Below are 13,134 nucleotides of genomic sequence, written 5' to 3'. Positions count from 1 at the left end.
CCTGCCCTTCTCCCTGGCCCTTAAAGAGCAGAGCCTCTGCTGCCATCAGGCTGGGCCAGTCCTGGAGCAGGGGAGATCCTGTGCTCAGTCCTGGCTTTGGGAGGGCTGTGGAGGGGCAAAGAGCAGAGCCTGGGACAGGGGCAGCCTGTGGGAAGTTCAGGTCAGCAGAGACAAGGAGCAGGTGTCCCCTCGGGAGCCACATCACCACTGAAATCGGGACACTGCAGCCGGGTTCATCTGCATCACCACTCTCCTGCACACAGGTTTGGTCACACGGAGCTGTGGCTTTGCATGGGCATGGTGGCAGCAGCTGTGGCATGCTCAGTCCTGATGTCTGGCTGGACCACAGCACCCTATCCTACCTTAGACAAGGGTCACACCTTTGAAGACAGATGTCACAGCAGGCCCTGGCCCCTCAGGGCTCATTCCAGACCAGACAGGGGACATGGGGACACCCCAGCCTTGGGGGTGCAGGAGCACAGGCTGATGCAGGCGGTGCCTTAGGAGGCACCAAACCAAGCGCTGCCAGCAGCAGACAGGGAGCAGGTCACCCTTCTGTCTGGACACCTGTGGGACCCTGCTCTGCATCCCAGCACCCTGTGGTGTCCAGCCCAAACACAGCACTCCCCAAGGCACAGCTGATGCTTGTGGGAGCCCAAGGGGAGCAGTGCCCAGATTCAGGCAGGATGCTGGGAGGTGCCACCGTGATCTCAGGGAGACGAAGAAGAGGAGGTGCCACTGGTGGGACATGATCACCCCAGGCTGATGGCAGCAGCAGGGTCACATCTCTTGGGACAAGGAGCAGGGGCGGGGAAGGGAGTCAAGGCCTCAGGTTTCTGAAGTAGCAGCCATGAAGGGGACACCCCAGGAGAGGACAGAAGCACAAACCATCCCTTTCAGAGAACAAGGACACCATGGGCCTGTCTGTATGGGTCCCCTAGGATATGCCCCTGTGCCGTAGCCCACACAGCCCCCTGCGCACTTCTGCTCCCAGCTCTGCTCGGCGCACATGAAGCCAGCCCATCCCGCGGGGAGGATGGGAAGGGATGGGGCACGCTGCGGGGTGAGCAAGCACCTGGGGCTGTCTCCGAGGCCCGAGGGCTGTCCATGGGGGGGAGGCAGCCATCCCCCCGCGCTGGCAGCTCCGGGCTGTGTGCCACCTCCACCGCCCCTGCTAGCAGCGGCGGGGACAGCTTAGCTGGTGCCGCCTGTGTCAGCACATTCCCTGGCAGGTGATGCCGCAGGAGGGACGCAGGACTTGTCATCCCCGGGCTGGATAATCCGACGAGATGAGACGAGACCGGCGGCTCGCACACACCGGCCAGCGCTCCCCGCCGCGGGGCCGCGGGGTGCGGGGTGCCGTGCGGCGGGGAACCGGTTAACACCACGCGGGGGGCCCGGGTGCCGGGGCAGACCCCGCGGGGCTCCCCGGGGCCGGCGTGCAGCCGCGGCACAGCCGGCGATCGAGCCGCTGGCCCCGCTCCAGCCGGGGAGTTATATAAGCCCGGGGAGGTTGCACCGAGGCGGCGAAGTGCTGCCGGGGCAGATGACACGGCAGGCGGCATCCCGGGGTGCGCAGCCCGCCCGGACTCCTCCGGGCCCCGCCGCAGGCTGGGCCCGGGGGTCCGGCGGGCCATGAGGACCGGCCCCCGGGGGCTTGCCCGGCCTGGGCTCTGCCCCGGCGGCCGGCTCCGGCCAGGAGAGCACGTGTGAAGCCGGCCCGAGCGGAGGCGGCCCTGGGATTTGGCACGTTTGCAAGGAGCACTCGAGAGCCCCGGGATGGACGTGGAGGGCCCTGGGCGGTGACGTAAGGACTCGCACGGGCTCGGCTCGGTTCGCCAGCCGGCCCCCATGTCCCCGGGGCCTGCGACGGCCCCGGCGGAGGGAGGCAGGGACACGGCAGAGGTAAGGAGCCTGGCGGCCGCTGGCCCCACCGGGGTGGACCTGGCCGCGGGGCGCGGGCGGGCTGGGAGGCAGGGCAGGGAGGCCGGACTCCTCCTCCGGCGAGGCCGGACGTGAGCGCCAGGCGCACCGGTGGCCCGCGGTGGCTCGGGGTGCGTGGGACGCCGGCCAGCCCCGCCGCGGCTCAGGCGCTGCCGGGGTGGCCCCCGCTCTTCTTCCCCCCATCCCCGTGGGGTCCCCGCGGAGCCCGGGCGGCCCGCCGTGTGCTAGGGAGCCCCGCGGGGCTCTGCCCCCGACGCCCGGCGTGCGGTCCCCGTGAGGCTCTGCTCCCGGAGCGCGGCGGGAAGGGCTGAGCTCGTCCCCAGGAGTTTCTGTGTGTCCGTCCTGCCAGCGCTGCGGCCGGGCTGTCCGGGCAGGGAGTCCCGCTCGGGGTGCATCCGTCCGTCCGTCCGTCCGTGCCGCGTGTCCGTCTGCCCGCCCGCCTGCCCGGCGGTGCGGAGAGATGTCCGCCGGCCCGGGGCGAGGGACTGGCTGTCCGGGCAGGTGGCACGGGCGGGGGTCGGGTGTGGCCGGGGGTTCGGCTCCCGTTCCCGGCGGGGTGCGAGTCTTCGCGGGAGCTCGGAGGCGGTGCGGGGTCCCGGCGCGGTGCCGGTGCTGATGCAGGTCGGGGTGCGGCTCCTGCTGGTGTCGGGATCCCGGTGCCGTCTTGGTCCCGGGGTGATCCCAGCGTGGGTGCGGGTCGGGATGTCTGTGCGGCTTGGGATCCTGGTGCCGGTGCGGCTCGGGGTCCCGGTCCGGTGCCCGCCCCGCCGGTCAGGTGACGGCGTCTGGAATTTGACACCCGCGGCGGCGGGAGCGGGATGGAGCCGCCGCTGCCCCGCACTGCGCGCCCGCCCGCCGGCGGCGGCACCGGCACCGCACCCCGAGACGCACCAGGACCGGGACCCGCGCCCCAAGACGCACCGGGAGCGGCAACGGGAGCGGCAGCGGGAGCAGCGGCGGGAGCTGGTGCCGGTGGGGCAGCGCTGGCCCCCGCCCGCGCCCCGCCCCGGCGCGGCGGCGGCGGGCGGCGGGGGGCGGCGGGGAGAGGAGGAGATGCGGGGCGGCGGCGGCCCGGGGGATGGTCCCCGCCGCGGGCACGGTGAGTGCGGGCTGGGGCGGCGGGCGGCAGCGTCCCGCCCAGCCTGCCGGCGGCGCCGGGCCTCGGCGGCGGCTCGGACCAGGACTGCGACGGGGGCTGGGGGCGGCAGCCGCTTCGTCGCCCGTCCCCAGCAGAACCCGCGGGGCGGCGAGAGGGCTCGGGACGCCCCCGGGCAGGTCCCCACCGGGCGGCTCCCGGGGTGCCAATCCCGACCCGGCGGCGGGAAGCGCCCGGGGCCGCATCGGGGACGGGGTTCCCTGCGCGGGTGGGGAGAGGCGGGACCCCGCGTCGGGTGCCGGGGGCCATGGGGACGGTCTCACCCGCCTCTTCCCTGGGCTGCCGTCCCGGACCTTCGGGCACGTCGGGCAGGTCGCTGCTCGGGCGGTGGGTGAGGGAGAGCCCCGGGCTGGGAGTGCCCGGAGCCCCGCGGCTCTGCTTTCCCCGGGCTGGGACCGAGTTTGGTCTCGCCCGTGTGCCCCACGTGTCCGACTCCGGCATCCCACGGCTTTGCGGGGCAGGTGCCAACCTCGCGTCACACGTGGGGCTGATTTCTGATCCCCCGCCACTCCTCCTGCCAGGGGCAGGGCGGTGGGATGCTGAGTCTCCGTAGTGCTGGCAGGTGCCCGCGGGTGGTCTCCGGGCATCCCCCCGATATGTCAGGCAGGACCCGCGGCTGCAGGGCAGACACATCGAGCAGTGGCGAGTGAGGCCCCAGCATAGCCCCTTTCCAAAGGCAGACCCTCCGTGTGCCGAGCCCCTCGCTCCGGGGTTGGATCATGGATGCCCTTCGAGAGCAGCTCCTGCCTCCCCCGGGGGCCAGGTGCAGTCCACGGGGCACCCGGTCCTCAGCGCGCAACGTGGGCAGCGGGGCTCTTGCCGGGGCACTGTGTCCCCAGCACAGCCCCCGGGCGGAGGGGGCATGTAGCTGGGGAGGGGGTCACACAAATCCTCACGTGGATGAGCCTGATCCTGACCCTGGAAAAGGCTCCTGTGCCTGTTAATGGCCCAGCTGGACTCTTGCAACCGTGGCAAGGGCAGACCCTAGCCAGATCCTCCCCATGCGGGAGCTGAGGGTTTATCAGGGGTTGAGGGGGGTGAAGGTCTGGCACCCCCGTAGGGTGCCCAGGAGCTTGGCTCTGTCCTCTCCGCGCTGGGGGAAAGCAGGGGCCGAGCAGGGGTGCAGAACTAGCGCGGGCTGCGGTCCTGCGCCTGGGGACGGGTCTCCGTGTCTGAGGAGGCACTGGCAGGATCGGCTCCGGTGCTCCCGGGGGCGAAGGGAGGCTGCCCTCGTCCGGCGTCCCGCCGGCAGCGCTCCCGCCGCAGAGCTCGGGGCCGTGCTGCCGCCGGACGGGAGAAGCCTGAATTGCACCGCCCGCGCCTCCCCATCCCATCCCATCCTACCCTGTATCCCGCTCCATCCCGACCAGTGCCGTCCCGTCCCTCCGGGATGCTGGAGCCGAGGGGCCGCAGCGGGGAGGTCGGCCGCGGGAGCGGAGACCGATGGGGGTGGGGTGGGCCGTCCCCTCCCTGCGGGGCGCGGGGACCCTCTCCTGGTCCCTCCGGGGGTGCCGGCCTGGGAAAACCATGACCTGGCGGCAGCGGCTGGCGCGGGGCCACGGGCCGCCACGGGAGCAACGTGCTGCGTGGGCTGTGCTTGGCCAGGCTGGGGTGGCTGGCGGGGCTGGGGGCCCGGTGCCAGCACTGCCTGCACCAGGGTCACATCCTGCCTGGTGCACAGCCCCCGGAGGCATGGCAGAGTCCATCACAGTCCCTTGACATGGTATGGCCAGTGCAGGATGGCATCAGTTGTGGCAATTGGGGCTTGGACACCATGCCCAGAGATGCTGGGTGACCTGGGGGAACTGATTTTGTCTCCTTGTGCGGTGCGGTGCCCAGCCATGTCCCTTGATTTTTTGGCCAGGATCACTCTCCTCAGCATGTCCCATCCCAGCTGTGCTGTGGAAACACATGCTGGGGAAAAGCCACGGAGGGGATTGTAGAACTCCCCACTGCAGGATATCACTGAGCTCCAAGGGCACAGTCCGGTCTTGAGAGACGCGATGCAGAAGACAGGCCTAAGAGGGTTAAAGTCCACTTGAAAGCCACCTCTGTGGGGTCCTGGTTCAGGACACTGGGGCACAGGGAAGACCCTGCACCCCAGAGAGCTGGGGTAGGGTGTGCAGTGTGTGGCAGCAGACTGGGAGTTGCTCCTGCACCTCCTGGGGGACACTGCACCCCTGAGACCATGGTGGGTACTCCACTGGGACCGTGCATGGTGGAGACCAGATTCCCTTGTGTGTGTCAGGAGAGTGGACACAGAGCAGAGGTGTCGGGCCCCCATGGGACCTGCTTGCCCGGCTGCCCTTTGTGGCCCCTCTTGCTTGGGCTGTGCTGGGGCTGCGTGTTCCAGCTCAGCACAGGCACTGGGCTGGGGAACCACTGCAGGACTGAGGGGGGTTGGTGGCGGGGGGGTGGCTGCACCTAGGGACCCTGCGTTAATGGATTTTGAGTTTCCAAGGTCAGGCTCCCACCACAAGCAAGAAAAACATTCCCAGGGAAGGGCCATGGGAAAGGCCCCCCCCTGCGGCACTCCCAGCCCCAGCTGCTGCCTCACAGCCCAGCCTGGCATCGCAGGCCACTCGTGCAAGGAGGCGGCTGCATCTTCCTGAGAAGAGGTGCTGGGCAAAGGTTGGGCCTCCCCAGCTGCCAAATCACTGGGAAGGGGTGCCTGAGGTGGTGAGGGTGCTTGGCTGTGCAGGAAAGGACAAGAGGACAAGGGGGGTGTCACACACAGGGTGTAAGAGGTGTTTCAGGGTGCTGGGGAGTGAGGGAGGGGATGGCATGCTTGGCAGGGGAGAGGTGGTCCAGCTCCCAGCTGGCCAGCTCAATATCCACCCCACCCACTCTGCCTGGGCACTGACCCCCCACCTCTGCACTTGCAGCCAGCATGGAGCAGCGAGCAGGGCCACCAGAGCCAAGACCTGGAGGACCCACCACACACCTGCAGCCCAAGGTGAGCCCAGGCCTGTCCGGCCATCATGGCCAGGACCCAGCATCCCTGCCCCCATCATGGAGCTCATGGAGCCTCGTCCCCAGTGTGGGGAGCCTGGTCAGGGCTCACCTTGCTGTGCTCTGCTTTGTTGCAGGAGGGGATGCTGTGGGGGCTCCTCGCCATCCTCTCGCTGCTGGCTGGGCTGGCTGCCGGCACCCTGCGAACGCCACACTGCAATGAGACGCTGGACACAGCCCCCACGCCGCGGAGCATGGCCACTGCCAGCCCAGCTGTGGAGGATGGTGTGGAGGTACCGCATGCCGCTGCCTGGAGCCAGCTGTACGGTGTGTGTTTCGGCAGGAATGCCACCCTGGGATGGGGGCGGGGTGGGGGAGCAGCATCATGCTCAGGACCCCCAGCCTGAGTGTCAGCGTGGGGTGCAGGTGGGATGGGAGCCACCAGCCCATGCAGGGCTGCCTCTGTGCATGGGTGCCACGTAGGGAGGTTGAATGCATGGGGCCCTGTGCTTCGCACTGAGGATGGTGGCAGAGCCCCGGGGATGAAGAAGATGCTTGGCTGGGTGCCCACCCACCCCATCAGTGTGTGGGCACCCAGCCACTGCTGTGGCGGGTGGTCAGGAGGGGTCAGTGAATCACAGTAGGCAGGTCCCAGGAGGCCCGGAGGGAGCAAGATGGGGGTCTGACAACGCTGTCCCTTCTGTTGTGCAGGGGACAACGCGACGACAGGTGGCCCAGGCACCATGGAGCTGGCAGAAGACCTGCTGCTGCGCGCTGAGCGCTCCCCACCGGGCACCAGCAAAGCCAAGAAGGGGACACGGAAACCCTTGCGGGGAGCCCGTGGGCGCAACTGCCACATCCGCAACCTGATGGTGAAGGTGCGCGACCTGGGCCTGGGCTTCAACTCGGATGAGATTGTGCTCTTCAAGTACTGCAGCGGGTCCTGCCACCGGGCACGCAGCAACTACGACCTGACGCTGGGCAGCCTGCTGCGGCAGCAGCTCATCGCCCCAGGGCCGCAGGAGCGGGTCCTCAGCCACCCCTGCTGCCGGCCCACCCGTTACGAGGCGGTCTCCTTCATGGATGTGCAGAACACGTGGCAGACAGTGGAGAAGCTCTCAGCAGCCGAGTGCAGCTGCATTGGCTGAGGAGGGGGCCGCCGGCTCGGCCCCAGCTCGACGCACGCCAGCAGACCCCAGCTTGCTGCGCGCAGTGGCACTGGTGCTCGGAGGAAGGGTCTGGCATGGGCTATTGCCCCCGGTTTTATGTGGCCACAAGGAGGAGAGATGGAGCCGTGATGGGAGGGATGGGTGTCTAAGCCCCCCCTCCTGCTCAGTGCCAAGCAGCTGGTGCCGCCGGCTACATGGGGTCCTGCCCGGGTGCACTTGGGCCAGCCCTGGAAGAGGAGCTGGAAGGGGTATGGCACATCCCTGGCTGCTCACAGAGGTCTGCCAGCCCCGTGTCCACCAGCAGCGCCTGGCTCTCACATACCTTGCCCGGACTGGTGCTCCCACGCTCCTGCTTCAGGGGAGCCGGGGCCGTGCGTCACCCAAGCTTTGGAGTGGGACAGAAAGGGGGCAAAACCTCTCTGTCCCCTTGGGCACCCCGGGGCTGGCAGTGGCCAGGAGGGTCTCTGAGGGCGGGGGTGCGGCAGGGCCAAACCACACCAGTGCAGGGTGGGGGACCTGCCCCCGGGCTGGCAGCAGTCCCCATGCTCTGCAGGGCGGCGGGGCACGGGCACCCACCGGACCCCTGCCCCACTCCGGGGGGACGGCAGCCTCCTCCTGCGGTGCTGCGGCACTAAACTATTTATTACTCTAAATTATTTATTTATTGTTCTCGAGCGGCAGCTCCTATTTATGACTTTGGGCTCCCGGGGGCCGGGGGGGTCATTTAACCCCGGCGCTGCTGTGAAGCCCCGGGTAGCGCCCCGGCCCCGGCGCCCCGTGTCCCCAGCCCCCTTTTTTCTATTATTTGTAAAATTTGAGGGATAAACTCTATTTTTGTACAGTCGCCTTTTCCTGTAGCAATAAAGCGATGGGCTGCGTGTCCCACCCCAGCGTGTGCCCGTCATCGGGGTGGGGGGGGCGGATACGGGGGGACGCGGGTGCCCGGCGCGTTTGCCCCCCGGGGCTGGCGGGGGTGCGGAGCGGGGCTCCAGCCGGCGCTACCCGCCCCACGCGTGGCGCGCAGGGGCTGCGCTGGGTGCCGCCGCCCGGCAGGGGACGCGCGGGGGCCCGGGACTACGGCTCCCGGCGTGCGGCGCGGCGCCGCGGCAGGTCCCGGGGCTGCCCGGCCGCGCCTGCGGGGCGAGGCGGTGCCGGAGCGGAGCGGGGCGGCGGTGCTGCGCGGGGCGTCCCGGGGGCGGGGGAGCGGGAGCGGCCGGTCCGACCCCACCGCCGCTGGCCGCCGCACCGTACCGCACCGCACCGCGCCGCCCCGGTGCCGCCGCCCTCGTTGGGGCGGGGAGGCGGGTCCCGCCGCGATGCGGCTGCCCGTGCGCCGCCGCTGTCGCCCGCCCGCCGCCGCCTCCTAAGCGCCGCCGCAGTCATGGAGCGGAGGGCGGAGGCGCCGCCGCCGCCGCAGGGCCTCGACTTCACCGTGGAGAACGTGGAGAAGGTGAGCGAGCGGCCCCGGACCCACCCAGCCCACCCGCGGCGTTGGCGGGGCGGGGGGGGACGCGCCTGCGGGATGCTGATGCTGCCGCGGGGGTGCGGGGGCTGCGGCTCGGCGGGGCCAGAGCCGGGGAAAGGGGGTGGGGGGGGTACCTGCTCGGCGGTGCCGGGCCCGGGGAGGGCGGCGGGGCGGCGAGCCCACCGTGCTGCCCGCCTTGCCCGCAGCGGGGGCGGCGGGGACCCGCCTGCGCGCCCGGGGGGTCCGGTGCGGAGCGCGGGAGGTGGAGCCGCCGGCTCCTGGGCACCGGGGCAGCCCGGGGAGGGAAAATGATGTAGCAGAAATGGGAGCAGAAGGGAGGAGTTGTGTCTCCGACCGGCGTCCTCTGGGTCGCCGTGTCGCAGCGCCGGCCCGGGGGAGCCCGCGGGTCTGGTCCCGCTTGCCCCCGGTAGTATCGGTGCCTCCGTTAGTCAGGGGTAAGGGAGGGCACCCGGGGTCTTGCCAGGTGCCGGGAATTGGGAATCGCGGTTGGGCAAAGCCTTCGGAGGGCGGATGGGCCAGTGATGCCTCTCGTAAGCCCGGACTCATCCAGCCCCAGTGGTCCTGCTGATGCTCGAGGTCCTCCTAAGCGGCTGCAGGGCAAGAGGAGGGAGGCTGTGATTCCCGAAACCCGGGATCCAGGGAATGGCCGCGGCAGACCGAGGGCTGCCAGCATCACAGCGCTGCTGCTCCGACCAGACCCCGTATGAGCCGGGGTTCATCACGGCGATGGAGCAGGGCACCCTGGCTCGCTCTGGGAGAGGCAGCTGAGCAAAGCCCGTCCCTTGGGCCATCGTGGAGGTGATGGGGGCAGGGCAGCAGAGGATGCATGCCTGAAGGGCAAACAGCAAGGGACCACTGCTCTCTGCCACTCGCCCTATAGCCAGGCATCCGCTCCAAGACCCACAGCCCATCGATTCATAGACCAGTCCCCAGACAGCTGGTGGGAATCCCAGTGTCCTCGTTTCGCCTCAATAAGAATAGAGCAGGGTCCTTGCCAAAGCGATGCCCACAGGCGTGCTGGTGGGCACACAGCTTGTGCTTCACACCTGTCCCTCCCCAGCTTGCCCGGCCTCGTGGGAGGTGTCGGGTCAGGGGTGTCTGGTTTGTAAGCGGGCACTGGCTGCCTTTGTGGCAGCAGGTGAGACAGACCACCTCTGCTAGGGAGGCAGAGACAGAGCACGGCCGGGGGGATTAACTGATGTCTGGAAAATGCTACATTAATGCAACCTTCTGCAGCTTAATCTGCATATATCCAGGGCTGCTGGATGATTTTGCCTCCGACTTCCTTTCTTTTTGGCAGACACAAACTGCTCCTTTGTTTGCACCAACAATAAAGCACACACTTGCCCGGGAAGGGTGGGCAGTGCCAGGGTGGGGGGTGCCCAGGCCTGGCTGGGTGAGGTTGGGCTGTGCTGACAGGCAGCTCACCCTCACCATGTTGCTCTGGATTTAGTCTCATGCTGCCTGGAAGGAGGCAAAGATGCCCTCTAGGATGCTTTGGCTCCCCTCCCCCAGCCTGCCTGGCTTCTCCCAGTTCCTGCAGCCTTTGCCATCTCCATGGTGTCCTCTGAAGATGCGGCTGAGGTCTGTGGTGAGGGGCTGAGGTGGCAGATCCTTGCCCAAGGGAAGAAATGTGGGGTGGGATCAGAAAAACCTCCGAAGTTCGGCAGCTCGGAGCCCTCCTGTGTCTGTCTTTTCAAGGGAGGGCTGTTTCTGGTACAAAGCAAAGGAAAGGTGGGCTTTGCTGGGGGCTGGGCTGGTGGGAGGCAGGTGGGTAGAGCTGCTTTGTCAGAGGTGATGCTGGCAGATAAATGATGCTTCTACTGGCCTGGGCTCTTCCGCCTGTCAGGTTCTGTGCGTGGCTCTGTTAATAATGCTGAATACTGATTGAAGTCGGGTTTGACTCCGCTCTGAGTCGGTGGGAAGTGCTGGGGTTGGAAACAGCGTAAGGAGCCTCGCCAGGTCACCTGCAGTGGAAGTCATCATGTGTGGCAGTTGTAGCCAGGGAAGTCTTTGGTGAGACTGTGCCTGTAATACTCTTCTGCTGTTTTTCATTGAGAAGATTCACATCCCGTGAAGACCCTTCTGTACCCCTCGCTGGTATTTATTGTGCGATGGGCTGGGCAAATGCCCCTGGAGTTGTGTAGGGCTCTGGGTGCCTGTGCAGCCGAAGAGGGTGACTGCTGTGTTTATCCAGCATGACCTGTGCCAGAGAGAGACGGTGAGATCCCTCCAGCTGTGACCAGTGGATGCAGGGAGGCACAAGGGTGTGGATGCTACAGGCTGGTCCCCTGCTGCCCTTTGCCAGCCAGAAGCTGGCAGCTCCCTCCCTTCCCAAGGAGGTGTCAGGTTCAGGGACTGCACCTCAAGAGCCATCTGAAAGTTGCTCCCCGTATCTTTTTTGCTCCATTTTTCCATAGGCAGCTCTCTGCTGTGACACAGGGCAGGAGCAGGGCTGTGCTGGGGCTGAGCCACTGCAGTACGGTTACTGTGTCAGCGGCCCCGGTCTCAGCTGGGGGCTGCTCGGTCGCTTTGTGTTTTCTTCCGAGCCTGACCTAGATGCTGCTCTGGCTTCAGCAGGGCTGGAGCAGGCTGGCATGGCCGTGCTGCCTGGACCTGCTGGGCAGCCGGCAGCTCTGCGCTGGCTCTGCTTCCCCTGCACATGCTGCGGGACAGGGCTCTGGAGGGGTTGGAGGAAAGGGAAGGCTGGGCAAGCCGAGGGCTTTGGGCTGCAAGGATGCTCAGCCTCCCCGTGCCTAAACGGTGCAGTCTGTTTTGTGACCTGTGTGCGCTTCTGTGGGCCCAAGGGGGCCCTGGCATGACTGACTGCCTGGTGATGGGGTGACGCTGCCCTGGGGAGGTGATGTTCCTGCTGCGGCATGAGCCCTGCTCTGGTGAAGATGGATGGCAGAGGCTTGATCCATGCTGGCTGCGTCTGTCTCGGAGGAGCAGTGCACAAGCAGGACCACTTGTGCCTTGTATTTTTGGTGTCCTGTGGGTCAGGGGTACCAGCACCTAACAATGTGCTGTTTGACAGGAGAAGAGGAGCACGAGACCCTCAGTGCAGTTGAATCTGCCCCTTTTTGAGGTGAGAAAGAAGGCAGTGCCATTCCTCCATGAATTTCCCAACTGCCTGCTCTTGCTCTCTCTTTTTTTGTGTCACTCCTTCCAGGTCTTTCCTCCCCCAGCCTGCCTCTCGTCCTCTGGGGTGTTTGTAATATTCATTGACGTCTTTCCCCCAGCACATTAGCAGTCTGGCATCTCAGGCCTTCCAGATTGCCGTGTGCCTCTCTGGAGATGCCTGATGAATGCACGGAGCCTCTCTGGCAGGATGGGTAGGCGGTGTGTCATGGAGCTGACATCCGGAGCCTACTGTGATGGGAAAGGGGTGGCTTTGATCACTGCTTCTTGGAGATGCTGAGCCTCGGGGATGTGGCAGCTGCTGGGGCTGCTTTCCACCCAGGAGGATGGGGAGGAGAAACCCAAGTGCATCTGCTTTCTTCAGAAAAAGGTTATTGCTTGTCTTCAGAAACCTGATCAAGAGAATTATGGATACATCAGGATGGGGAATGGCATCTCCTGTCTTGGGTGTACCATTGGCAGTGGCTTGGCAACCTCTTCCTTAGAGGCAGCCCACATAGGCAAGATGTGGCAGCTGTGCTGGGGATGGTAAGTTAGGGGCCTCAGGAGGGCAAGGTTCTTGCAGAATTGACAGAAGCGAGGAGTTGCCTTGTTTAGCATCTAAGCAGATCTCCACTGCAAAAGCAGATTCCTCCCAGAGCCAACCTTGGCTGAATACCTTGCTCCTTCCTGTGGCGTGGTGGTGATGACCCTACGAGGAGGGTCATCATTGGAGCCTCCTGTCAACTCTGACATCTTCTGGAACAGGCATGGGTGAGATTGGCACCTGGGTGCCAGTGGGGATTCTTCTTGAAACAGCAGGCTTGTTCACTGAATGGATGGGTACAAACACAAGATGGTGAGCGGAGGTGTTTGGGTCACCCTGGTAACTCGCCCTGGGCTCTGTGCTCCCAGGGGTCCTCTTTGGTCCTGCTCACCTGTTGCTTGTGCCAGCCCCCAGCCACCACTGCTGAGAGCACGTGTCTCCTACAGCCCCTGTCCCTGCTGAGCACCATGCCATTCTCTGCAGCGGGCTGCTGGAAGCAAAGCAGCACAGGGATGCTGACCCACATCTGGGCTGCAGCCCGTTCTGGACAGCTCAGGGCTTGGTGTGGGCATGCTGGGCTCAAAGAGGGGCGTGAAGTGGCAGCTCCTCTTCATAGGAGCTGGGAGACAAAAGCATGGCTTGGGACTGCTGGTGAAGTGTGGGTGCCTTGAGCAGGAGCGGCACGCCTGGCGGCACACGCACGGCTTCATTGTGCATCCATTTGCTGTCCTCGGCGCTCCGGCAGGCTGCCGGCTTCCCG

At 66.6% G+C, this 13,134-nt stretch overlaps 2 protein-coding genes across 5 annotated transcripts in view; both read left to right on the top strand.

The window, feature by feature from the left end:
- The first annotated feature begins 1,766 nt into the window (after positions 1-1,766).
- Positions 1,767-8,102, top strand: ARTN (artemin). Of its 2 annotated transcripts, XM_084266360.1 has the most exons (4): positions 1,767-1,905; positions 5,986-6,056; positions 6,190-6,379; positions 6,764-8,102. In XM_084266360.1, exons 2-4 carry the CDS (start codon positions 5,991-5,993, stop codon positions 7,198-7,200), a joined length of 693 nt encoding a protein of 230 aa, XP_084122486.1. In that variant the 5' UTR covers positions 1,767-1,905; positions 5,986-5,990; the 3' UTR covers positions 7,201-8,102. The 2 variants fall into 2 exon arrangements, with proteins under 2 accessions (XP_084122486.1, XP_084122487.1); XM_084266361.1 differs by lacking the exon at positions 1,767-1,905 and having other exon boundaries at positions 5,919-6,056.
- Positions 8,103-8,438: 336 nt separating this feature from the next.
- The window catches only part of IPO13 (importin 13), a 31,740-nt gene continuing 27,044 nt past the window's right edge, over positions 8,439-13,134 (top strand). For all 3 annotated transcript variants that reach the window (XM_084266116.1, XM_084266115.1, XM_084266114.1), the window contains exon 1: positions 8,439-8,671. In XM_084266116.1, the coding sequence (XP_084122242.1) occupies positions 8,603-8,671 (69 nt within the window). In that variant the 5' untranslated portion in view covers positions 8,439-8,602. The remainder of the gene's footprint in view (positions 8,672-13,134) is intronic.

This window comes from Gallinula chloropus, assembly GCF_964237585.1.
Source record: "Gallinula chloropus genome assembly, chromosome: 6".
In the NCBI taxonomy this organism is placed as follows: Eukaryota; Metazoa; Chordata; class Aves; order Gruiformes; family Rallidae; genus Gallinula; species Gallinula chloropus.
The sequence above is the reverse complement of the archived record's forward strand: the minus strand, read 5'-3'. Positions and strand labels throughout refer to the sequence as shown.

Bases quoted from the DNA above. Each gene is read 5' to 3' on its own strand.
- ARTN (XM_084266360.1), top strand. From the start codon at position 5,991: ATGGAGCAGCGAGCAGGGCCACCAGAGCCAAGACCTGGAGGACCCACC. The intron at 6,057-6,189 runs GTGAGCCCAGGC...GCTTTGTTGCAG, and splicing joins CCACACACCTGCAGCCCAAG to GAGGGGATGCTGTGGGGGCT. The intron at 6,380-6,763 runs GTGTGTGTTTCG...TCTGTTGTGCAG, and splicing joins TGCCTGGAGCCAGCTGTACG to GGGACAACGCGACGACAGGT.